Below are 25,567 nucleotides of genomic sequence, written 5' to 3'. Positions count from 1 at the left end.
TTAGCAGAATGTTGGCAATAATAATTTGGCATACTATGATAATAACCTCCGTTTCCCTTACGTCTCTGATACGTGAGTGTACTTAGACGAGGAAGAAGATAGTCACTATCCTGTACTGTACGGCAAAACTCATCTCCTTAGCATAAACCTGGGTTTGGAAAACACTTCGGTTATCACATGTGGGAGACTGAGAGTCTTTTTCTCTTCCGAAATAAACAATGATTACAAGTTTTTCAACAAAGTTCTTTCCGCAAGATCTGTTCTCATACCAAATTACTCAAACCAGGTCCTCTTCCTCTTTGCGTCCTCTGCTTGCAACGCCCCTCCTGCTCTTCCCAAAACTGGGGAACTCTTACTCATCCCAGATTCAACTCAAATGTCACCCGCTGGTGGAGGCTTTCCTCAACATGGCAGGCAGAGCTCCCTCTCTGCTCCTGCAGTTCACTGCGAGCAACCCGGTTTTTATGAGTATAGTGGGTTTACATTTTCGGGCTGGTCTCGCCCCCACGGTGTGAGCTTGGAGAGCGGAGACCGCCTCTTATTCCCCACCCGGGGCGGATCGTCCAGCGTTTGACACATGGTAGGCTCAGGTAAGTTGGATGACTGGAACTCTGTTAATTGGCGACCTTCTGCGCACAGGAGCAACATGCGACCCAGGTTCCTCTCGACGTGGGCTAGGCGGCCCAACTGCTGGAGTTTCAGCTGGCACCCCGGTTCCCGCCAAGCCAGCTTTTAAAAACAAACAGCCGCGGACACCCGGCCTCCGGACGACTGCCTGTCACGGATCCAGGTGGGTTAACAGCCGCCAGCTGAGCCCGCAGTGGCGATTTCGGAGTTTGCTCAATTGAGGGAAACCTTTTCCCTGAGCACTCAGGGTCCCAGAGCTATTTCTCTAACTCTGGGCTGGAGACGCTGTCCGTTTTTTTCTAACGGTGACAGGAAGTCGAAGGAAAAACGTGGGACTCAAAGGTTTGAGGGTAACTCTGCTCGCAGCCACTCAGACTTCAGGATCGCCTTCAACCCCAGGCTAACGTCTGTGAGAGTAGGCGCCCGGCACTCTGAGACCCGAACCCCCAGGCACAAAGCCCACCCCAAGCTGCCGCTCCCTCAATTGCCCACACCCTTAGCGCCCCGCCCACTCCCGGGCGTCTAGCCGCCATTCTCGCGAGAATACGGCTAGCCTCGCCTCTTCGGACTCCGGGCTCTCGCGAGAAGAAGCTTAAGAGTCGGCCTGTAACCCGCCCGGGCGGCTCTGCTAGCCGCAGCCGCTTGACTGGGCGCCGCCACAGACACCTCCGGAGGGATCCAATTGAGGAGGAAACGGAGGTGTCCCTTGCCCCCGCCTTTGCCTAGGCCCTCCGTGGACACTCAAGAGGGACTGCAGGTTCGAGGGTGACTGGTCTCAGCGGGGGAACTCGGTGGGGGCGGCGCCGGAGGCTGGGCTTGGCTGGGCGAAGGAGGAAGGGGGCGGAGGGCGAAGCTGGGCTTGAGCGCCGGGCTGCTGTGGTGGTGGTCTGGGCGGACGTCCCAGACCCTGCTAGGAGACCGTGGGTGGGGTTCTGGGCTCCGGCAGCCGGCACCCGATTCGGAGAGGCAGGGGTGGGACTTGGGTTTTCTGGATGCTGTTTTTGGGTTGGGAGTCCCGAGGCCTTTCCTCGGGGATGAAGGCGATACCCTCCTCATCCCTCCTTCCCAGGGCTGAGCTACCCCGTGCCCCGCCCCTTTTTCTGTCACCGCTGGGCTAACGTAGCGACATCCTCAGGAGGGCGCATCACAATAGGGGATAGAGTAGCAGGTAGTCTCCCTTTGGGTGAAGAGGAGTGAGACTCCAGTCATGTGCTGCGTGGTTTTATGCTGTTAACAGTATCACGTATGGTAAAGCTTTGTTTTCCCAAAACCTGCACAGAAAAGCTGCCTATTTTTTTCTTCTTCAGATGCAAATCCCCTAACACCCTTTTTCCTCGTTAACGGGGTGCGGGGAGACGAGACATCATTTGGTAATTTGTTAGTGTGGGGGCAAGGAGACCATCCTTGGGTCTCGTAGGTTTCGTACAGTAGTTGTCAGTATTTAGAGTCCATGATGAAAAGTCACTAATCCACACTTGCTAAAGCCAGAGCCTGACTTAACTTGTCTCTTGGTGCACTTAGCATATAAAAATTAATTTAAAATTTCTTAATCTTTAAGAGTCTTCATGCTTTTTGTTTAAATGAATCTCAGTGAAACAACCCAGTATATTGATTTTATTTGGACAATTAGGCATTCCCCACTCCCCCCCACACAGATTTAACCAAGAATTTTTAGAAAGGGGATTAAAGATAAATTTTGAATGAAATAGACTGTAGAGATTGGAATAAGAGGTCTAATGGAGAATGCAACCATAAGGACCAAAAAAAAGTTTCTGTGCTGGAGACACGGTCCAGGACTGAAGTCCAAGCCTTGAAAAATGAGGACTGCAGTTGTCATTTGAATGTAAAGTGGGAAGCGGTAGAAAATATTTGGGAAAGGACTTGATGGTGATTAAGACCTAAAAAGTGCGTGAGAATTATTTTTGAAGGTGTAAATATGTTTTATAAATTTCCCAAAATTTCTCAGAGTTTGACCTATCTACTATTGTTATATATAAAGAGAAAGTTAAGAGGGGGAGAATCTGAAGCATGGAGTGTGGTAAGGAACCATGGAGTTAACATAGTGCTCAATCAGGAAGGTTTTTAGTGTCTCAGTGTTTTTGAGTTTTTTTCATCTTTTTTTTTCTCACTCCCAGAAAAGCTTTCAGATTGGCTTTTTACCTTTATGTCACCCTTCACCAGTCTGAATTTTTTTCTTTCTTACCCTTTCTTCTAAGCCTTGTGAAAAATTTTTATTATTGAGTTGCAAACCAGCAAGATCTGCTTTGTGGTTTTTTACGTTTAGGTGACGTGGTGAAGTGTGAGAGTGAGCTGGAAAATATGCACCTTTCGTAGGAATATGTTATGAATAGCAAATTCACATGCCTTCAGGTACTAGGCAGATGAAAATGAGTGAACTGCACTAGAGAGTTTATGCTTTATCTTAGAGGGACATCTGGTTATCACGTCCACCTGGTAAGTGCCATACATGAATGCGGGCCTAGTTTTCAGCCTTCTTTTTTTTTTTTTTTTTTTAAGTCATGGTTCCTTGGCTAAATTTTCAGCCTTCTTAATAGAACACAGGAAATCTAGATTTTTACTTGTAGTCTCTTGATTGTTAAAAATATTGACAACTACTTAAAACAATTAAAAATAACTTAATGTGGCCCAACCAAACCCAAGTCTATCAGTAGTTGCATCCTGCTTTCCAGTTTTGGACTTCTGTTATAGGTTAGAATTAATAAATTTTACAACTGGAAAAAAAAAAAGATTTAAAGCAAATATGCCAATTAGTTTGGAATTTCAAACCTAGGAGGATTTGAGAAAAATGTCAAATTGAAAACAGTAGATAAGTTTAATAGCCAAATTTAACAGCCTTGAAGTATAGTCTGGCAAATGGAATTGGTACTTTTTTAATGTTTTAACTATGGAAACAACCAAAGAAGAAACTTCTCAGTATTTATGGTTTAATAACTAATAATAAGCTGAGCAAAGCTAATTTATAGGTATCTTGTAAGGAAATTGATTCACCAAGAGGCCCCTTACTGTACTTGCAGTTAATATGTGAAATTAAATTCAGGAGACCCTCTATAAGTCATCTGTAGTTTTGAATGTTTATTGGTTGCTCTGCCATCCCACATTGTCTTCCCAGTCATTGACTTTTACTGGAAGCAATATTAGTTTTTTGGGTTCTGTTCCTGGCAGATGGGGTGATAGAAAGAAATGGGATGGGGAGAGTGTGAAGACTCATGTTCCTCTTCTTTACATTGTATATTAAAAAATTGATTTAACTAGTTTTTCTTGTAAGAATAGTTATTTGGACTAAGCACAGTGCATTACACATAGAGCTTAGTGATATTTGTAGAATTGAATCCCATGGATTAAAGCACATTTACCCATTAGTGGGAAATACTTTAATCACATAATCTGATTCATACTTAGTTGGACTGAGGGGAATGGAGTTTAGAGGTCAGACCAAGAAAGAAGTGGACCTTAGGCATATTGAAGGCAAGGTGGGGAGTCTTTGCAGGGGATGAGGGTGAGAGAGGAGGCTAGGTGAGGGAGAGAGTTTTGAAAAGGAAGATAAAATGGTGAAGTACCCTTTCATCTACTGTGCAGTTTTACAAAGAGCTCTACCTTTTACAGCTAAATTTACCATAACTCATACAAAGACTACAGAGAATATTGGTTTTTCATGAGGACCTCTTGGGTAGTTTGCAGACTTGATTTTCTTCCTTTTAACCCAGTCTTCTCAGGTCAAACTAGTCTATTATCTCTTCATCCAGTCCCTCCTCCTCTCTATAGTATAGGAAGTGAAACAGGAGATGTGAATTATGTTTGTGAGGTGTTGCTGTTTGAGAGTTTTAAAATCATTCTGAAGAATCTGTTGTATACTTGTGGAGATTATGTTTGTTGAAGGGGGAAACATCATTTTTCCATCCCCATGTTTCTACCATGACTTGTAAAGTTACTCTTTGAAGTGCTAGCCGCCCCCCTCCCCTTTTTTTTGTTTTTTACCCCCAAGTGCCTTCCCAAGAAAGCATTAGGTGAAGTGAGAAGGGATTGAGTGTGTTTTTGCTCAGTGCTTTCTGGTTCTGTTTTTGGAACTCCAAGTTCTTAGGATATACATTTTCTATTTGTCTGTATGGTAGATTTATCTGAGCAGGCTGGGCCCTGTGAGGGAAAAGGAAATGGAATATCTACAAATCTAAGTAAGTTTAATTTATGTTTGAAGTAATAGGAAGCTTTTTTGGCCACTGGTTTTAGCTGTATTTTTATCTTTATTTGACTCCTGTGTTTTGTTTCTTTGCTTGGTTATGAGCCCACAGTAAGGGAGGAAGAGATACTTAGGGGTATTCGTTAATGGAGGAAGCATTATTTAAGATTTTTTTTTCCTCTTTTGGATAGAATGTTTGCTAGGGTTCAAGCTGATGTTACATTTCTCCTCCTCTGGCTTGCTCTGGTTTACTTCGGCATCCTTGAAACACACGTCTTGCTAAGCAGGTTGCAATCCAGAGCACAGAGATGGAAGGCAGTCAGAATTCAGAGATCCTCCCTGGGAGAGGTTTAAGAGGTTAGTAGATGTTAGTCGTAGACGATGGCAATACAGTGAGCTGAGTACTAGAAACAGCATGAGCTTGATCATAAAAGAAGAAAGATTTTATGTGGAATATGTGGCCTTATGTAGATTGCCAGAGATCAGTAAGATGCTAAAAGATAGCTTTGCCTGTCAAAGCATCTTTCTTTGCTCTTAATTACTAGTTTATATTTTTCTGTTTGAAAATGTAAAATATCTGGCACTTATTTTTGTCTTTATAGTTGAAATGAATTATCTATTAATATTTTGGGTCACAAATTGAAATTAACATTTAGTCTTTGGATGGGGAGGAGTCTCAGAGTGAATCACTGAAGTACTTGATTAGAAAGTATAAATAACACTTTTCTGAGGTCATTTTAAATTGTAAACATACTTCTCTGCTTGTAATACCCTAGTTGGGATCATTTAGATCTGGATTTAAAGCCAAATGTTAGCTCTGTGAGGTTACTTAACCTCTATGAACCTTTGTTTTCTTACATGAAAAATGGAGAGAGAGCACAATTGTCATGAGTTTGAGAGTGAAATAAAATATGTAAAAGTGCTATGTAAATAGTAAAGTGAATATCACTTATTAGCACTTTGTTCTGTGTTTATGCTCAGAAAATAGCCAGTGATCTGGAAACACACCCATCAGGTAAATTTACTTTTACATCCAGCTGTCTCTTTTGGAGGGAAACAGGTTCAAATGGCTACTTACAGCCTTGCCATATGACACTTCCACTAGGAATTAGAAATGTTTTTTTCTTTTTCTTTATTCTAGTCAACACTGAACAATAGAAAGCTCTTTTTCTTGCTTTTCATGTTGGCATCCATTGACTGATAGCTGGTATTCTATGTAATTTGAATGCCAGGTAGAATAGTAGCAAAAAGGGAAGGGAGAGTACATTGGAGAGATGGTTTCGCATTTTAAAAATCATCTATTAGGATACTGTTATTTACTTCTAAATATAAAATTATTTTTATTTGGATTGTTTCCCTTTTGTTTCTTTGACTGTTACTGTTATAGCAGGTAAGTAGGAAATTATCCTATGTTTACTATTTGTAGATTACATTAAATCTCACCTTAAAAATAAGTTTTAAAGTTCACATACCTCAGAATGTGAATCTGAGATTTCAGGTGCAAAATTATGCAACAAAATATTTTTATAATTTTCTTATTCTTGAATGGTCATACAAATAGTGCTGTATTATTTTAAAGGTAATTATTTCATTCAGGGCAGTGTGCTTTATGGAATGCAAGATTGAATTTGATTTTTCTCACATCTAGAGAGCAAACACAATCTGCTCTGTCCTTTTGGTTCCTCATTTGTTAGAGTTTTCTTAAAGAAGTTCCTATAAGAATAATGCAATATATGTTAAAAAAAAAAAAAAGAAGAAGAAGAAGATAGCAGGAGGGGAAGAATGAAGGGGGGGAAATCGGAGGGGGAGACGAACCACGAGAGACGATGGACTCTGAAAAACAAACTGAGGGTTCTAGAGGGGAGGGGGGTGGGAGGATGGGTTAGCCTGGTGATGGGTATTAAAGAGGGCACGTTCTGCATGGAGCACTGGGTGTTATGCACAAACAATGAATCATGGAACACTACATCAAAAACTAATGATGTAATGTATGGTGATTAACATAACAATAAAAAAATTAAAAAAAAGTTCCTGTAAGATGGTAACTGTGGGGCACTATTGTTTCCTTCTTACTGAGTATTCCAAATTGCCGGAGTTTCTCTTTTGAAAAAGAATGTCAAGTTATTAGAAAGTAGTGGAATTATAAAACCGTAATACACAAAGTACTTTAAATCATTAATACTCTAATTTTTGGAAGAGCAGATTAAACCCTCTTACCTGATTTTGATAGAAGTTACTGGCTGGTAGTAGGGAAGCTGAAAATAGAATATAGATCTGCAAGTCTCCTGATTCTGAGTGGTTTATTTCAGTTATCTCCCTAATGGGCTGTATGTACTTCTGGGAGTGTATGGAAAACTTATTTGTTGTGCCATTTGAAGGAATAAATAGAACTTCTATTTATATATATTTAAAATAATCTCTTTTTCATTACCATTTTTTTGTTTAGTATATATCTTACTGGTAAGACAGTATAAATACATTATTTATATTCATGTATATATATATATATATATGCAACTGTTAATTGAACTCAAAACATTAAGGGAGAAAGTCATATTTTAGAAGAAAAGTGTTGTGACATCTTTGATCATTGCTTTCATGTATCATTCATCAATCAGTGAATGATATTATTTAACAGCAGTCTTGAACACTTGTTGGTTTTGAAATTGTAAGAATACTTTGAAAATTACTTCTAAAAATATATTTTTTGGAGTAATTTCTTTCTGACTATAAAAGTATAATGCATTGCATGCAATTTGGGACATTAAGCAAAGAGCAAGGAAGAAAAAAATGACACTGTAATCCCATGGCCCAATGATGATTGCTTCCATCCCCCCCCCCAAATTGGGATCATTCTGTATTGTAGTGACTTCAAATTTTTATTTTGAGAAAGTAAAAGAAAATTTGAATGATAAAACAGATACATAGATTTAAAAATTAACATTTCTTTACTCTTTTCACTCCCCTTCTATCAGAAATGCTTTGATGAACATATTTTTTAGGATAAGGTTAAAAATAGGGGTTCTTGTGCCAAAATGTATGATACCTTGCAAGTTTTACAATTTATATTCCCACGAACTTGAGTAGTCATTTTCTCTATACTTCAGCCATCACTGGTTGTCATTAAAACCAACCAATCAACAAACCTTTGACAATTTGATAGGTTAAAGATCTCAGATTTAACTTGGGTTTCTTATATTACTACTGAGGTTGAATATTTCTGCTTTTCACCTTTTTTGGCCACTCATATTTTTTTTTTATAAATTGCTAGTTCATGAACTTTGCCCATAGTGTTGAGGTATTTTAATATGGATATATAAATATTCTTATATATTTAAGATTTTAATTCTTTATTTTGTATTGTAAAACTTCTTATAGGTTTTCATTTCTATTTTATTTATTTGAGTTTTTATGTGGTCTAACCTAATGCTTCTTGAAGCCTGTGTACAGTCCTAATTCTGATCTCTAATGAAGTTTTCACCAGTTTTTGTTGAGAATGTTAGCATAAATTGGCTGGCAGCACATTCCTGTTTCACAGACTAGCACTCTGTCTTGATGGTGTTTTTCTTTGATTTGAGGCTTAGAAATTCCTTATTCTGAGAGTCAGATAATTATTCACTTATATTTTCTCCTTGATTTTTTTTTTATGGTTTTATGTTGTACTGTGAAGTTTTTTTTTTTTTTTTTAAAGATTTTATTTATTTATTTGCGAGAGAGAGAATGAGAGACAGAGAGCACGAGAGGGAGGAGGGTCAGAGGGAGAAGCAGACTCCCCGCTGAGCAGGGAGCCCGATGCGGGACTTGATCCCGGGACTCCAGGACCATGACCTGAGCCGAAGGCAGTTGCTTAACCGACTGAGCCACCCAGGCGCCCTGTACTGTGAAGTTTTTAATGTGGAATTTGGGAGAGATAAAACATGAAGAAGGAAAGGATCTTCTCAAATAATTTTTTTAGAACCTATCTAACCTTGAATCTGTCTATAACCCAGCTATCTTTCTCTTAGTGATTTGAAATGCTACCACTAACTTTTATTTTCTGGGTATAGCATTTTGATGGGTTGTATATTAAATTTGAGAGACTGTATATAGTATGGTGGAAAAAACACTGATTTTGACTACAGAGATGTGTATCTATGTCTTGGTTTATTTATTCGCTATATGACATTAGGTAAATAACATAATCCCTTTAAGCCTAAGCCAATTTCTCAATTTTTTAAAAAGACATCTCTTGTGTCTTAGAGGATTGATATGCGGATTAGCATAGATAATATATATGAAAATCCAACTTTTTATCCAAGGTTCCCTGAATTAGGTGTATCTAGAAGACCCTGTGCCTCAATCCTACTTGAAAAATCTCACTAGATATTTTGCTAGAGTTCACTTAATGCTGAAACGTATTTAATCTACCACCGGTCTGGTAAACTTCCCCAAGGAGGATGGCTTTGTCTTTTTCTTTCAAGAACCCATTTTGATATGTCTTGGTTATCACTTACTATTCTAGATGGAGGTATTTAATAAGAGGTGAATGAATTTGAGTGACATGGCAATCCTTTTTATTGCTACTAAATCTGCAATTACATTTATAATGGACATCTACCATTTATTTAAATAAAGCCAAAGAAACATTAAATGGTGCATTTTTGAACATGGTAGTAGTAGGCCTTTTAATTATTTATTTAGAATATATAAATACATGGTTCAAATATCAAAACTATATAAAAAGAATACTCACAAGTTTTGCTTACATCTGTATTGGTTTCACCCCATTCCATGTAGATAACCATTTCTATTAGTGTCTTGGTTATCCTTCTAGAATTATTCTTGCAAAAATAAACAAATATATTCGTATTTATGTGTGTATATATATTTATATTTATTTATTCACAAAAGGTAACTGTGTACTACTTGTTCTTCACTCGTTTTTTTTCCCCCACTTAACAATATATCTTGGATATTAATCCATAATGGCACATGGGAATCTCTCTTATTTGTTTTGTTTTTTTAGAGATAGCGTGCACCAGTGAGGGGGGAGGGCCCTGGCAATGGGAGAGGGAGAGAGAAAGAATCTTAAGCAGGCTTCACGCCCAGCTTGGAGCCTGAAGCAGGGCTCACTTTCATGACCCTGAGACCATGACCTGAGCCAAAATCAAGAGCCAGATGTTTAACAGACTGAGCCACTCAGGGGCCTCTCCCTTATTCTTTTTTATTTTTATTTATTTTTTTAATTTTTTAATTTTTTAAAGATTTTATTTATTTATTTGACAGAGAGACAGCGAGAGAGGGAACACAAGCAGGGGGAGTGGGAGAGGGAGAAGCAGGGAGCCCGATGCGGGGCTTGATCCCAGGACCCTGGGATCATGACCTGAGCTGAAGGCAGACACTTAAGGACTGAGCCACCCAGGCGCCCACCCCCCTTATTCTTTTTTATATATGTTTAGTATTTCATTGTGTAGATGTACCACATTTTATTCATTTAGCCTTTGCTGATGCACATTCAGACTGTTTTTAGTCTTTTGCCATTACAAATAAGGCCACAGTGAATATATTTTGAATATTTTGATTAGTATTTGTGGAGTTTATCTTCAGGATAGATTCTTACAAGTGGGGCTGGTAAACATTTGTATAATTTAGATATTGCAAAATTACTCCCCATGGGGTTATATCATTGTTTTTCATTAGCAGTGTATGAGAATGCAGAGAATATCTGGTTCTCCCCAGTGGTCAAAATTGGAAGTGTTATCTTGCATTTCTTTTATGAGTTAGGTTGAACATACTTTCATAGATTTAAGGCCATTTGCCTTTATTTTTTCTGAGAATTTCCCACGTCTTTTGTGAATCCTCTATTTTGGAGGAGGGAGCTTATCTTTTTTTTTTTTTTTTCTCTGTCTTTTTAAAGAGTTCTTTATATAGTAAAAAGTATTTAAGTTTTGTTATTTCTGCTGTTTTTTGCAATATTGTATGATTTCAACTTTTACATTTAGATAGCTGATTTTTTTGGAGTTTATCCTAGTATTTGTGAGGTGTGGATTCAGGTTTATGTTTTCACAAATGTTCGTTTATCCATTTGTCCCGATACCACTTATTAGTGTCTGTCTTTTCAAGTGATTCGAGAAACTACTTCTTTATCATATATCAAATTTTCTTATGTTTTAGGGATTTATTTCTGAACCTTCTCTTCTGTTGGTTTGTCTATTCATATACAAGTACAACCAACTTTTAGTTTTTGAAATAAGCCTTAATGATCTCTGAATATAAGAAAATAATTTTTATTTTATTTAAGTTGAACACTACCTGTAATATTAGACACAAAGATAAATAGTGTGTGTGTATGTGTGTGCAGGTATTTTGTCTCAAGGCAAATTTTAGATTCCTTAATCTAATAAAAGATTCCATTTAGAGGAAAATAACTTTTTTGGCAGGGGGAGGCGCCGATATTCAGCTTCCAACTGTGCTGGCATATATGGTAGTTAACTAGCTACATACTGCTCTTTAAATTTAGATTAATTAAAATGGAAAATAAAAAATTTTCTCAGTTGTAGTACATTCTAAGTGCTTAGTAACCACATATGGCTAATGGCTACTTTTCGGACAGTGCAAAAATAAAACATTTTCATTATAACACAAAGTTCTGTTGGATAGCACTGTAGTCTAGAACTTGGATCATACTTAGGGTCTTTTCTGGCCTATTGAATTGATGGCAGATAAACAAGCAAAAATCTGAAAGGAACAGAAGGTTATGGGAATAATGAAAAGGGCAAAATGGAACAGCATAATAAAGGTTATATAAAGAAAATATGTAACTTATTTTAAAAGCCTCACAGAGTAAAAAAGAAGAAAACACTGTTTAAAATTCTGTTTAAGGGGTGCCTGGGTGGCTCAGTCTGTTAAGCGTCTGCCTTTGGCTCAGGTCATGATCCCAGGGTCCTGGAATCAAGCCCCGCATCACATCGGGCTCCCTGCTCCGCCGGAAGCCTGCTTCTCCCTCTCCCACTCCCCCTGCTTGTGTTCCCTCTCTCTCTGTGTCTCTCTCTGTCAAATAAATAAATAAAATCTTTAAAAATAAAATAAAATTCTGTTTAAGGGGTAATGTAGGAAAAAAGAAAACATTGTTTGAGTCTGACTTTGTTTAAAGGATGCCGGTTCTTAGGAGTTGAATGTAATCTCCTTTGTTTTAGGCACTTCATCAACTTATTGGACATTTGCCTTATATTAAATTTTATCTCAAGGTGATTTGTTTCAATTAAGATGCTTCCAGTTTTGAAGGCAAAATTTGGTCATAGAAGAAAAGGAAAAAGGAACGTACGCACAGAAAACAAAACAAGATTTTTTTTAGAATATAAAAAAATCATGTCTTTTAGTGAGTTTTAAGAATTTAATACTGTAAACAGCATCTAATTCTTTACAGTGCTATCCATATAATGCAGGTAATTAGAAAATGGGTAACATATGGAAAGATTTTCAAACATTTATTGATCTGTTTAAGATGGGATAAAACTAAAAAATGAAACATTTCTTGAAGTGTTAATGCCTTGAATAAGAAGTCAGCAAAATTTGAATAGAAATTCTATAAAGTTAGTTATCTCAGAGATTTTATCTCGGGGTCACCTCTGGAAGATCAAGGGCTGAATGTGAGTTGACTTTGGAAGTCAGATTTTGGTGGGATTAGATAAGGAAGCCCTTTAAGGAAAGACAAAGTTCCCTACTTTTAATGGGAGTTCCGTGCAATTTTATTAAATCTGTGAGTATCTCTAGCAGTTAGCAAAATGCCTGAAGAGGTGCTAAGTACTTAATGAATAGATTTTTTTTTTTTTTAAGATTTTATTTGTTTATTAGAGAGAGAGGCGGCGAGAGAGGGAACACAAGCAGGGGGAGTGGGAGAGGGAGAAGCAGGCTTCCTGCGGAGCAGGGAGCCTGATGCGGCTCGATCCCAGGACCCTGGGATCATGACCTGAGCCAAAGGCAGACGCTTAATGACTGAGCCACAGAAGCGCCCCATTAATGAATAGATTTTGAATGAAAACATAAATCAATTAAATTTGATATCATGGAACTAGTTACACAAAATTTAGTCACATATAATCTAGTATAAAAATATCCTGAATAAAGTTCTCAACTTTATTTACTTGCCTTACTTTTACTTTTAAGCTAACAATGAAATAATTGTTTTCATTTAAGTACTTTAATGACATAAGGTTTTGATTTAGTTCTTAAAACCGTTATCAGCAGTTGTGTCAATACATAGCTCTTTGATGACCCTGAATAGTCTAAGGGTTTTTTTTGTTTCTTTTGTTTTGTTTTTTAGAGAGAGAGAGGGAGGGGCAGAGGGAGAGAGAGAATTTTAAGTAGACTTCACGCCCAGCTTGGAGCCCTACATGAGGCTCGATCTCATGCCCCGAGATCATTACCTGAGCCGAAACCAAGAGTTGGGCGTTGGACTGACTGCACCACCCAGGCGCCCCTTTCTAAGGTATTTTTGATGTTAAGTAGAACAGGGAGGGTCAGTTCCCTGGAGAAATTAAGAAAATTCAAAATGAGTAGAAATATGATACCTAATCATTCATCCCCTACTCATATGTTGTGATTATTTTGAGTTTGTTTGTTTGGAACCAGGACATGGATGATACCATATTCATCTTTTTTATTCCAACCATCTAATACATTATAGGTGCTCAATAAATGTTGAGCAACTACCTAGGAATTCTCATTGTCTTCTGTGATCTCAAAAGGCAAATAGAAAGTCATGAATGAGCTAGTGAAATATTATGCAAATTCTGATTCAGTAGTCTACTAGAGAAAGTCAGCAATGTCCCCAGCACTATGTTATTATATAAGGTTTCCTGACCCATCTATTTTTTAAAACAATTTGATTGGCAGTTATAGGTAATAGATAAAATAATGGTAATGAGAACTGTGTTGTTTTCTTCACATTTAAGGAAATTGAGGGCTTGGAGGTTAAGAAGCTTATACAAAATCATACAACTAGTTGTATCTGATTCCAGAACCTTTTTGTCTTAATCACTTACTATTGTGGCAGAAGTAGAAAAGTTCCCACCAGTTTTCATTATCAAAAGTTTATGTATATCTTATGGCAGTGGGAAGATAGCTATTAAGTATCCTTGGGATGGTAATGGGGGCAATAGGATTTACGTTTTTTGATTAAAAATGGGTTTAAATATGTCATCCTAGTATGTTTGATAATTACAAGTATTAACCATCTCTACTTGTTTTTTTTCTTTCTAAATTTCTTTGTAAATTTACATCCAGTAAAATTCTCTGGTGTATAGGTCTTATGAATTTTGTTTTTCTTTAACTCACAACCCTGAGATTAAGACCTGAGTTGGTATCAAGAGTTGGATGCTTAACTGCCTGAGCCACCCAAGGTGCCCCCAGGCTTTAAAAATTTTGACAAAGGCATATAGTTGCATAACTACCACCACCACAATCCAGATATAGAACAGTTCCATCAGCCCCCCCACCCCAAAATTAAATTGTGCTGTCCTTGGCTGTTCTGTTCTATATCCCTATCTTTCTGAGAATGTTATAGAAATGGAATCATCTGTATGCAACCTTTGAGACTGTCTTTTTTAGCTTACCATAATGCTTTTGAAATTCCATTTTGTTGAGTGTATCAGTAGTAACTCCAATTACCAAAATGTATCATTAGATGCTGTCCTACCTGTGTCTACAGATACGTTCATTTTTTTTCCTCAGTCTTTCTCTGTATTCTTTGGATTGGATAACTTCTACTAATCTGTTTTCAAGTTCCCTTATTTTTTTTTTCTCATCTTGTCTGCTACTGTGCCCATCTAATTGCAATTTTCTTTTTTTTTTTAATCTTTTTTTTTTTTTAAGATTTTTTTATTTATTTGACAGAGAGAGACACAGCGAGAGAGGGAACACAAGCAGGGGGAGTGGGAGAGGGAGAAGCAGGCTTCCCGCCGAGCAGGGAGCCTGATGCGGGGCTCGATCCCAGGACCCTGGAATCATGACCTGAGCCAAAGGCAGACGCCTAACGACTGAGCCACCCGGGCGCCCCTAATTGCAATTTTCATTTTAGTTCTTGCTCTTTTCAGCTAGAGCTGAATTTTTCATTTTTTGATAGTTTTTCACTTCTCTATTGAGATTCCCTGTCTGCCGGTCACTAAGACCCCCTTCTTATTTTAGTTCTTTGAATATATTCCCTTAATTGTTTACATGTAAGGTTTGAAGTCATCATTTGCTAAATCCTAAACCTGGACCTACTTGGAGTCATTTTCTATTGATTGCCTTTTTACTTTATTATTTCTTTGCATCTCATAATTTTTGGCTGAAACCAGGGCATTGTAATGTTCTCATGAGCATTGATTTTTTTTGTTCTAGTGGTCCATTAACTTGCCTGGACTCAATCTGCAAACATTCTTTCCCAAGCAGTGTATACTAGCTGATTATCTGTGTTCAGTTCTTACTTCTTCCAGCTACTTGTTTTTCAGTTTGGTCTCTTGGGAGTGGATGGAGGAAAGTTCTCTTCCACCTGTGTAATTTGGTGGTTAGCCAAAAATTTGGGCTGAGATTACATTCACATTTTGGAGCTCACCCTCTGTGTGGTTCCTCTACTTCTGGGTATTCCCTCTTAATTTCCAGCTCCTCTGCCTGACACCCTAAGCTAGTAAGGCCTTCAACTTTCTGCTGCTTGGGCTGTGTATGGTTGGGGAATGCACTCAGTTTAAAAAGCATCAAACTCATAGATCTTATGCCTTGCAGTTTCAAGGGTAAATGCCTCTATTTTACTGCAGAGGCTACCTGGGGTCTCCCTTTCATACGCGTCTAATTTAGCTGAGGAGACTTTATGCTCAGATTTTGGGTCAGTACCTCTGTGTGGTTCTTTCATTCCCAGTATATCTGACTTAAATTTCCAGCTGCACTTCCAGCTCTGAAGTGTCTTCTCTACTACTTTGAGCTGTATGCTGTCTGGTTTCCTTCGCCATATTTGTAGGGCGTGGGAAGGGCACTTAGCATAAAAACTTCCCTCTGAACTCACAATTCTGTTCCCTTTCAGAATACGCTCTTCTTTCACTACTTTGTGCTTTGGGACATTTGCCAGTGCTTTTAACCTGTAGTTTTAAAAATATTTTATCCAGATATAAATCATTGTTATCTGCAAGGGGCTCACATGATCACTCACTTGGCTGCCTTTGCAGGACGTTTCTTTTCACCCCTCTGGTGTACTTTTCTTTTGAAAGTTGCTTCCACCTCTTCTTTTTCTTTCACAATTATCTGTAGCAGTATTCACTCTCTCCAGCCTCTTCACTTCTTGATGTAGTTGAAATATCTTCTGCATATTTGGCTTTCTGTGCAGCTGAAGGCAGTCCTTGGCTCCTAGCCCTGGCATCACTCTGTGATTTTATTCTTTTCATTGTTGTCCCTCTTACCTATCAGGTCTTTCTCTCCAGTAACCACCACACTTGAAGAATTACTTTGTTTGCAAAGTTTGAGAGAGAAAAACAATTTTATTTTAATAGGAAAGTTCTCATGTAATGACACTAGTTAGAGTGAGATCTCAATAGGATGGACAAAGCCAAAGATGGCCGAAGTTAAAAAAAAAAAAAAAAAAGAAATCTGCTGGCAATAGGAGCAAACATATGAATTTCTGTGTACCTAGCTTGCTACATTGGAAAGAACATGGGCTTTCTGTTAGACGATTCTAATCTTAGCTCTAAAATCTCCTCATCTGTGAAACAGGATTATAATATTAGGTTGTTGCGAGCTTTAAAAAGGAGAAAATTAAACTTCCTAGCTCATTGATACATAGTAAAGACGGAATAAATAGTTTCTATATGCTACCCTTTAAAAAAAATCCTTCTATGGATCATTGCCATTAATTAATACTACCTGGAAATAATATCCCAAAGGCCGCTTATTTATTTATTGTAGTCCTGAAGATTCTATTCCCCCATCCGCCCTTTTTTAGATGGTAATATCCAAGAGAAGAGAAGTTATCAATTGCCTTTTTCCTAGCTTTTGGCAGTCTCCTGAATGCATGTCCCTAGCCAATAGGCCAAGTTGTTCCAGCCTCTGTACAGATTATTTCTAAAGTATTTAGAATTTAGATTATTTCTGTCATACCTAAAAGTAGCAATGAACTGTGACATGTTTTATAAGAACTTTTGTTTCCGGTAGTCCAGTAATTATTTTTTTGATGATTACAAAATCCATACAATAATAAACTTTAGTTTGCCTTGTATGAAGTAGACATTGGGGAGCCAAGAGTCATATTTTATCTTATTCTTTTTAAAGATTATTTATTTATTTGAGAGAGAGTGAGAGCGAGCATGCACGCGCACACACAAGTGGGGGGGAGGGGAGAGGGAGAAGGAGAAGCAGACTCCGCACTCAGCAGGGAGCCTGACACGAGGTTTGGTCCCAGGACCCTGGGATCATGACCTGAGCCGAAGGCAGACACTTAACAACTGAGCCACCCAGGCACCCAGATAGATGTTAAAGTTTTAATGAAGGCAGCAGCCTTATGAATGAAAAGGGAGAGGGGCGCCTGGGTGGCTTAGTTGGTTAAGCATCTGCCTTTGGCTCAGGTGGTGATCCCAGGGTCTAGGGATTAAGCCCCACATCCGGCTCCTTGTTGGGCGGGGAGCCTGCCTCTCCCGCTCCCCCTGCTTATGCTCTCCCTGTCAGATGGGTAAATAAAATCTTAAAAAAAGAAAGAAAGAAAAAAAAAGGGACAGAAGGAATCAAAAGAAAGTTTTGAAGTAGACTTGATGTTGGGAAGTAAGTCAAGGATGACTTCAGGGTTCTTAGTGAATAGAGATGACACTGGCTGATGTGGGAAGCCAAGATAGAGCCTGACATTGTTGAATTTGGGGTGCTTATTGAAGAATTCAGGTAGAGATCATGAAAACAGAGTGTAGGTAGTGTATAAAATCTGGTGTTCCCAAGGGTTTGGTCCTCATGGTTTTGTCTGCTGTCCCCCTGGACCCAGCAAATGATGATGGAATCCTGAAGAACGCCCAGACTTTAATGGGCATGGAAAGTTGGGGTAATAGTGCAACAACTATGCAGGTAGGAGAGAGACACAGGAGTAAGTGGTATACGGAGCCTTTAACTGAAGCTTTTTTACCTTACTAGGGTGAGTTTTGGAGTACAGGAACAATGTCCAACTTACTTTAGCATCTTAAAATAGATTAGTAACTGTATTTGGTGTTCCATGAGTTCTTGAATGAATGAATGAAATAAAATATAATGTTACCAACTATGGTGCAGAGATTGGTTAAGATAGATTATTAGACATTTCAGGAGCAGCTCTTTTTTTTTTTTTTTTTTTTAAAGATTTTATTATTTATTTGAGACAGAGAGAATGAGAGACAGAGAGCATGAGAGGGAGGAGGGTCAGAGGGAGAAGCAGACTGCCTGCCGAGCAGGGAGCCCGATGCGGGACTCGATCCAGGGACTCCAGGATCATGACCTGAGCCGAAGGCAGTCGCTTAACCAACTGAGCCACCCAGGCGCCCCGGGAGCAGCTCTTTCTGCCCACGGGTCCTGTCGCCAGGCTTTAATAAAACCACCATATTGCACCAAAAAAAAAAAAAAAAGATTATTAGACATTTCAAAATAGTATATAATGTGTGACATTTGCCTTTTATCTATTTGCAGTTTTATCTGTAGCTTGTTGATAACATTTGAAAATAATAGGAGCACATGTAGGCAAACACAGGAATATTTTTTCCAGGTATCTCAACTTGAATTTCACTTGTTTTTAGCATGTTTGTAGCCATGACTATTGGGAGTAAGGATTGGGGAGAAGTCTTTCACATGGTGATATCCGAGTTTTAATGACAAATGAAATGTAAATATGATTTTCCAGTTGACCTTTTTGATAGCTTTCATCTGAAATTCTTTACTTTCTTGTGTCTAGCTGTAAAATACATGCTTATTAATTTTAATAGGATTGATTAGTAAGACATACTGGTATTTCCTTTCTGCTAGATACATGCTACCCATTGTAAAATGCTGGAAAATGTGGATCTGAATTTACCTTATGCATTCTTTGTGGTTGTATGTTTTAGTCACTTCCTCCTATGGTTTAGGATCATTCTTCTCTCAGTGGACATCTTTGGATATCCATAGAGGTGTGTCTTACAATAGTTAAGGGTTAGGAGGAGATAAAATGCTCTTGTAAAGAAATGTTAATTCCTGAAATAGCTTACTGGAAGACCTATAAAGTAAGGAAAAAATGTTCTAAATCTCATTCTACACCTGCTAAGCCTCTCTACATTTTTTTTTCCTTTTTATCAATTTTTCTTTCTTTCTTTTTTTTTTTTTTAAGATTTTTATTTATTTATTTAACAGAGAGAGACAGGGTGAGAGAGGGAATACAAGCAAGGGTGTGGGGTGGGGGGGGGGGCAGTGGGAGAGGGAGAAGCAGCCTTCCCACTGAGTAGGGAGCCTGATGCAGGGCTCCTTCCCAGGACCCTGGGATCATGACCTGAACCGTAGGCAGATGCTTAAACCAACTGAGCTACTCAGGCGCCCCGACTTGGACGTCTAAAGAGTTTCTTTTTTTAGTAAATACATTTTAATTTTTATAATTAAAAACAAGTGAGATTGAGATTTTTTGTTTTTAAAATAATTTTATAGTTTTTATGTTTATCTGATATCTGATTGATTTTTAATTACTCAGTGATCCTTAAAGAAACAGGTCTCCTTTTTCAGGAGCATTCGGCAAATAAACTGTGTGGCATTTGCTGGCAATTTGAGTTAGCCATTGTACTGTTCTTCCCCTTCCCCTTTTCTGTTTTTTGGGGTTTTTTTTAAGTTTATTTATTTATTTAAGTAATCTGTACACCCAGTGTGGGGCTCTAACTCATGACCCCGAGATCAAGAGTCTCATGCTCTTCCAATTGAGCCAGCCAGGTGCCCCCCTTTTCTATTATTTTGATAGACCATTGACCTTATATATTTATATATTTATTATATTAAAGTGTTCACTTATCGTAAGATTTTCTTTCTTTTTTTTTTTTTTAAAGATTTTATTTATTTGACAGAGAGAGGGAGAGAGACAGCGAGAGAGGGAACACAAGCAGGGGGAGTGGGAGAGGGAGAAGCAGGCTCCCCGCCGAGCAAGGAGCCCGATGTGGGGCTTGATCCCAGGACCCTGGGACCATGACCTGAGCCGAAGGCAGAAGCTTAACAAATGAGCCACCCAGGCGCCCCTATTGTAAGATTTTCAGTTGTTTTTGGAAAGAAAGTACTAATTAACTATGAAGAAAAAATTATCAAATAGCAAAACAGTTTCTCTAAAGTGGAAATATTTTTTTATTATGTTATTCTTTATGGAAGTATTTCTTTTTTATGAGCTCTGAGATAAACTCACAATTTTAATAAGTTTACCTTTGACATTTTTTGTGAGATTGTACTGGAATTTTTTATGAAACTCAGTAAGTATAGAATTTTCCCAGTTCTGGATTCCTTTTGACTTTTATGCATAACTCCCCCACCCTTCCCTCTATCAAATCCATCTTAGAAAAGTGTATAGAAAGCATACAGAGTGGGTGTCAGGAAACCTGGGCTCTGGTACAAATTATAGAGCTTTTTTCTAATTGTTTCACCTCATTTGGTTTTTCTTTTGGTGTTTGCAGTCTCTGAACATCAAATTTGATCTACTATTTCCAAACAAAATATTCCAGCCTGAGCATTTTTCAAGATCAAGACTTCATTCTGTATTATAAATTCTCATTGTTCTTTATAATCCTGCCATTTGCCAACATTGTGACCATTGACAAAGTTACTAAACTACTGAGACTGTTTTCTGTTTGTGGGGATTATAAGGTGATTGTGAAGATTAAATTGGATAGTGAAATATACTTCAAAATACTTAGTTCAGGTATTCTGTAAAGCTGTTAGTTTTCTTATAATTTTATGACTATAATAGAAATAATAGTCACAAGTCTCACATATGAAAAGTCATGAAGTATATGAATCAGATCAATACAATATTTTTGTGGTAATTACAATGTAAGGAAACATCATGATGTTACATTCTTTTATTTTTAAGCCCACACTAAGTTTCTATTCAGGGTCTTTTAACTTGATTAAAGAAATAACTTTGTTACTTGGTTTTACTAGATGCTTTGTTAAGCATCTTAAAACTTTTAGTAATTAAATGTATTCCAGGTGAAATTTTGTCTGAAAGAATAATTCTGTGGAATTGTTTTGCCTTTTTTGGTTCAATATTAATATTTGGAAGCATGAGATACCCAGATGGCAGTTAAGGATATTTAAATATAAATGGCACTCTATTAAACTGTTGCATAGAGAGTAGCAGATTTAATAGAAGAATCAAATGAAAAGTACCTAAAAAGACTTCTGGTGTTTATTTTAATCTCATTTGTGGCATTTTTTATGTCTAGTATTTTATAATCCTGTTCATCACTTTAAAAATATGTCACAGTAATGTCAAAGTATGTAAAATTCTTGACTATTTTATTTTACGTGGAATAGATTTAAAGGTCAACACTACTCTTTTATGTAGGTTATGGGTGCTACATATGTGCTTTCAGAGCAGTAGTGTGAGGAAGCTTGAAGTGGGATGGCAGGACGGCCTCATCCTTATGACAGTAACTCCAGTGATCCAGAGAATTGGGATCGGAAATTGCATAGTAGACCTCGTAAACTTTATAAACATTCAAGGTAGGTAGAAAATATGTATTTCACATATCAAAGCTCTGATAAAATTGACTTTTATAAAGAATCAAACTGCATTTGGTTGTGGCAAGTCCTGTCAGAGGATGGGGGCTGGTTTACAAAAAATAATGGATGTTTGCATTTCTCCTTAAAAAACTTTTACAGAAACATTTCTTTTTAATCTTTTTATATTTGTAATTATTTGAATTTTTGTTTCTGTTTCTGAATAATGTTAAAATCTCCTTAGTTGACCCCATGAATAAATGCTGTAATTAGACTGTGAACTCTTGCAAGACAGGTTAGTTCTTTGTATTTAAAACTCTCTAATCAGAATTTATTTTGTGTTCTAAACACATTGTGTGTGTAGATTATACATAATAATTTACAGGCTATGTCATACTGTCTTGTCATCCTAATACTAATGGTAATATCAGTCTTTCTGCAATGATTCTACTTGTTCATTTAAAGTTTGATGCATTAAATGAAATTCATCTCAAAAATTTCTGCCCATTTGTATATGTAAAGCTTTCATTTTGTACTCCGTGACTTAATGAGGAATACCTCATTTAGAATGCTTTATGATTTGATATTTTAAGGTGTTAATTAGCAGCTCATAAACCTTACACATTACAGGTATGTAAGCATGTTTTCATAGAGTATTGTGCTTTTGTAAATATTTACTTAGGGGATATTATCAAACATTTAACTTACTTGAGTGTAAAATTCTCCTAATCACTGATAACTGTTACCAGTTTTCTTAAAAAAAAAATTAAATTAAAACATGCTGTGATACTGAAATCCTTTTTGTAATTTTAAAGAAATAATTCAGGTACTCTTAAACTATATACTACAGCTAGAAAGTATGAGTAACTGGTACTTTTTAAGTCTCCTGACAAGATGTCTATCTTTATTGTGGACTTTTAATGTAGTGAGGTCTAGAGTGAAAAAGTTAAGTTGACTTATTAATTTATAAGTGCACAACAATGATATGAATGTTTTTGGTTTATTTGTTCATTTTTGTGGTGTGTGTGTATGTGTGCTTTAGCTGGTGCTCTAGTACTTTTTCTCCATCCTGCTTATTATATGGGTAATTATTTTGTCTTTGAGATTAAAGAGATACTAGTTTTATCTCATTAAGTGTGGGATATTTTTATCTGCTATGTTGTATACATTTTTCCAGGCTAATTCTATGTTATCCCTCTTAGTTCTTAATATTTTTCTGCCAATGTACAGTACTGTATTATAAATGAAGAGATGAAAGGTCAAAATAAGCTGTTGTTTGCTTTATAAAAGCTAACTGCATCAATAAGGAAAACTAATAGTACTTTTTCATTCCTGTTGTTTCATTTCAAAAATAACAAACATCATAGCTCTTCCTAATATCTATAACATCAGTAACTTTTTGGTGCTCTCCTCAGGTAGACCGTAGATTGGTTGTTTAAATGAAAAATATTAAAGAGAAATAGAAAATAAATACCAGTACATTATTTGTTTTTAATGGAAAGACCATGAAATCCTTAGTTTTTTATTTTATTTTATTTTATTTATTTGACAGAGAGCACAAGCAGGGGGGAGCGGAAGGCAGAGGGAGTGGGAGAAGCCGGCTCCCTCCTGAGCAGAGAGGGGAGCCCCCCCATGAGTATTGATCCCAGGACGCTGAGATCATGACCTGAGCTGAAGGCAGACGTTTAACCGCTTAACCGACTGAGCCACCCAGGCGCCCCCTTTGAGCTTATTTTAACCTCATTCATGGAAATTCTGCCCAAGGGAAAACAGCTTATTTTTAGAGACCTTTTGTTCTTATGCACTGAGCATACTTTAAAAATATATGCAATTTGACTTTTAAAAAATGGTATTCTTTGAGTTGATACTAAAATAATTGGGAAGTTTTAAAAACTAACAACCAACAAGTGTTGTTGAGATACTGCACTCAGTTCAGGAGAGATTCAGAAGTTTTTGTCAGGGTACCATCATGGAATGCTTAAAATCCACTTACGGAACAATTAGAGGACAACAGGGCACCAAACTGTGGTAGTGAGTTGTAGTAAAATTAGAGTTCAAAGAAGGAATCAGTATCAACAGAGTAATAATGAGACTTGAGCTAATCCTTGAATGATTAGGTAGATTGATGGACATTCCTGCCAGGGACTTTCTGGAGATAACCTTGACTAGATTTGAAGGTGGAGCTCTATGAATAGTATTACTTTCCCCAATTGACATATGAAAAAAAAATGAGGTTAATAAACTAGCCCAAGACCATGCAGTTTCTCAATGGCAAACCTAAAATTTATAAACAAGTTTCTCATTCTTTTTATTTTTAACATTTGCAGTAACTTATTATGGTATATTTTAAATACAAATAAAGTAGAGAAAACAGGTATAATACAGAGGTTATAATACCTCTGTACCCATCTTTCAGCTTTAAGTTATATCAGCTCACATGGCTAGTTGTGTTTCATCTCTGCTTCTCCCTACTCATCCTTTTTTTGGATCTTGTGTATTTTATTTAGGGATATTTGAGCAAAAGAAAGCCAGACTAAACACTGGCTTAAGTTAGAGGTTTATTTTTCTTGTATGTAAGTTCACAGATAGGTAATGCCTGATGTGGATTTAGTGGCTTAAGGTTGTTAGGATCAAAAATTTCTGATTTTCTTGGCTTTTTCTCATGGTCACAGGATGGCTTACTGTAGCTCCAGCCATCATGTCCACCTTCCAGACAAGAATGAGGTAGAAGGGAGAAGGGGACAGTGGGAAAGGGGTTTCATTTATATTAGGGAATTAAATTTTCTCAGAAATTTCCAGCAGGCATCTGCTTATAAATCATTGCTAGAACTATGTCATATGGTCCTCTCTGGGTCTTAGAGGCTAAGAAATGAGGTGGGCACATTGCCACCTCAAACAGAGTTGGGGATTTAAATTTATAAAAAGCAAATGTCTCAATCTGTTGAGGCTGCTATAACAGAATACCATAGATTGGGTGGCTTATAAACAAATTTATTTCACATGGTTCTGGAGGCTAGAGAGTCCAAGTTCAGGGTACTGGCACATTTGATAACATGGTAAGGGCTTGCTTCCTTGTTCAGACAACTATCTTTTTGCTGTGTCTTCACATGGTGAAGGGGCTAGCGATCTCTCTGGGGTCTTTTTAAATAAAGTACTAATCCAGTTCATGAGGGCTTTGCCCTCAAGACCTAATTACCTCCTCACCTCCAACTACCATCACATTGGGGGAATACATTTCAATATATGAATTTTGGGAGGACACAGACATTTAGTCTTTAGCAGTAAAGAGAGAAGCATATTTTATTGGTTCAGTTTTTGTGCATAATTTTAAAAAGTTGTCTTGTATAAATTTATATTTTGTTCTATTCACATTTTGGAATTGCCTGCATTTTCAGATTTTTTTTCTTTGATTATTTTTTTTCCTCCCACTTTACTGGCAAGGATAAAACTAAACTTCTTGAATTCTAAAAATGATAATAATAGTTACTATATATATGTACTTACCATTGAGGTTTGAGGGTTTGGTGGGCATTGCTAACGTTTCATTTCCATCTAATAAACTTTAAGGTACTTTCTTTTCTCAATTTTTTTTGAATGTAGATTTGGTAGGTATAGTACTGTGATATAAAAGACAAGACAAGGAAGCTAATCTCAACATGGATGGACTTCAGGGTGCCTGTGTTCCCTATGGCTTAATAAGCCAGTGCATACAAATAAATTAGTTAAAAATTTACTGAACTTTGTTTCTTTCTAAGTAGTTGTATAGTTAATACTTGTATAGAGGAGTTTGTAGTTTGCTAAGAGGTTAAATATCATTTCAGTTGAAGTGGTTCGGCCTGAATTGCAACAACTTTCTTTAAATTATAAATTATAAGAGTTTTTGCTACTTAAAAAGGGAAAAAGAAAGCACCTTTTCTGTACAACTAACATCAAAATGGCTAGATTGACAATATGCTTAAAAGCTCCTGAATATTTGAATTGGGTTGAATACAACTATTTAAAACTCAGATCTGCAGTCTGCTCAGGTTACTAAAGATAAACGCATCATACATTCAATATCAGACTTTGCCG

General features: G+C 37.2%; 1 protein-coding gene across 4 annotated transcripts in view; it reads left to right on the top strand.

Moving 5' to 3' along the window:
- The first annotated feature begins 766 nt into the window (after positions 1–766).
- Positions 767–25,567, top strand: part of BTBD10 (BTB domain containing 10) — a 75,909-nt gene continuing 51,108 nt past the window's right edge. The window contains exons 1-3 of one of the 4 annotated variants that reach the window (XM_064577116.1): positions 1,196–1,384; positions 2,912–3,081; positions 21,342–21,499. In XM_064577116.1, the coding sequence (XP_064433186.1) occupies positions 21,399–21,499 (101 nt within the window). In that variant the 5' untranslated portion in view covers positions 1,196–1,384; positions 2,912–3,081; positions 21,342–21,398. Of the gene's footprint in view, positions 791–1,195; positions 1,385–2,911; positions 3,082–21,341; positions 21,500–25,567 lie in introns of those variants that run through there. The other 3 variants (XM_064577115.1, XM_064577113.1, XM_064577117.1) reach the window with 3 other exon arrangements.

The sequence above is a fragment of the Mirounga angustirostris genome, unplaced genomic scaffold (genome assembly GCF_029215605.1).
Source record: "Mirounga angustirostris isolate CCGP_5_RB_7025 unplaced genomic scaffold, mMirAng1.0.hap1 SCAF_13, whole genome shotgun sequence".
NCBI classification, from domain to species: Eukaryota; Metazoa; Chordata; class Mammalia; order Carnivora; family Phocidae; genus Mirounga; species Mirounga angustirostris.
The sequence above is the reverse complement of the archived record's forward strand: the minus strand, read 5'-3'. Positions and strand labels throughout refer to the sequence as shown.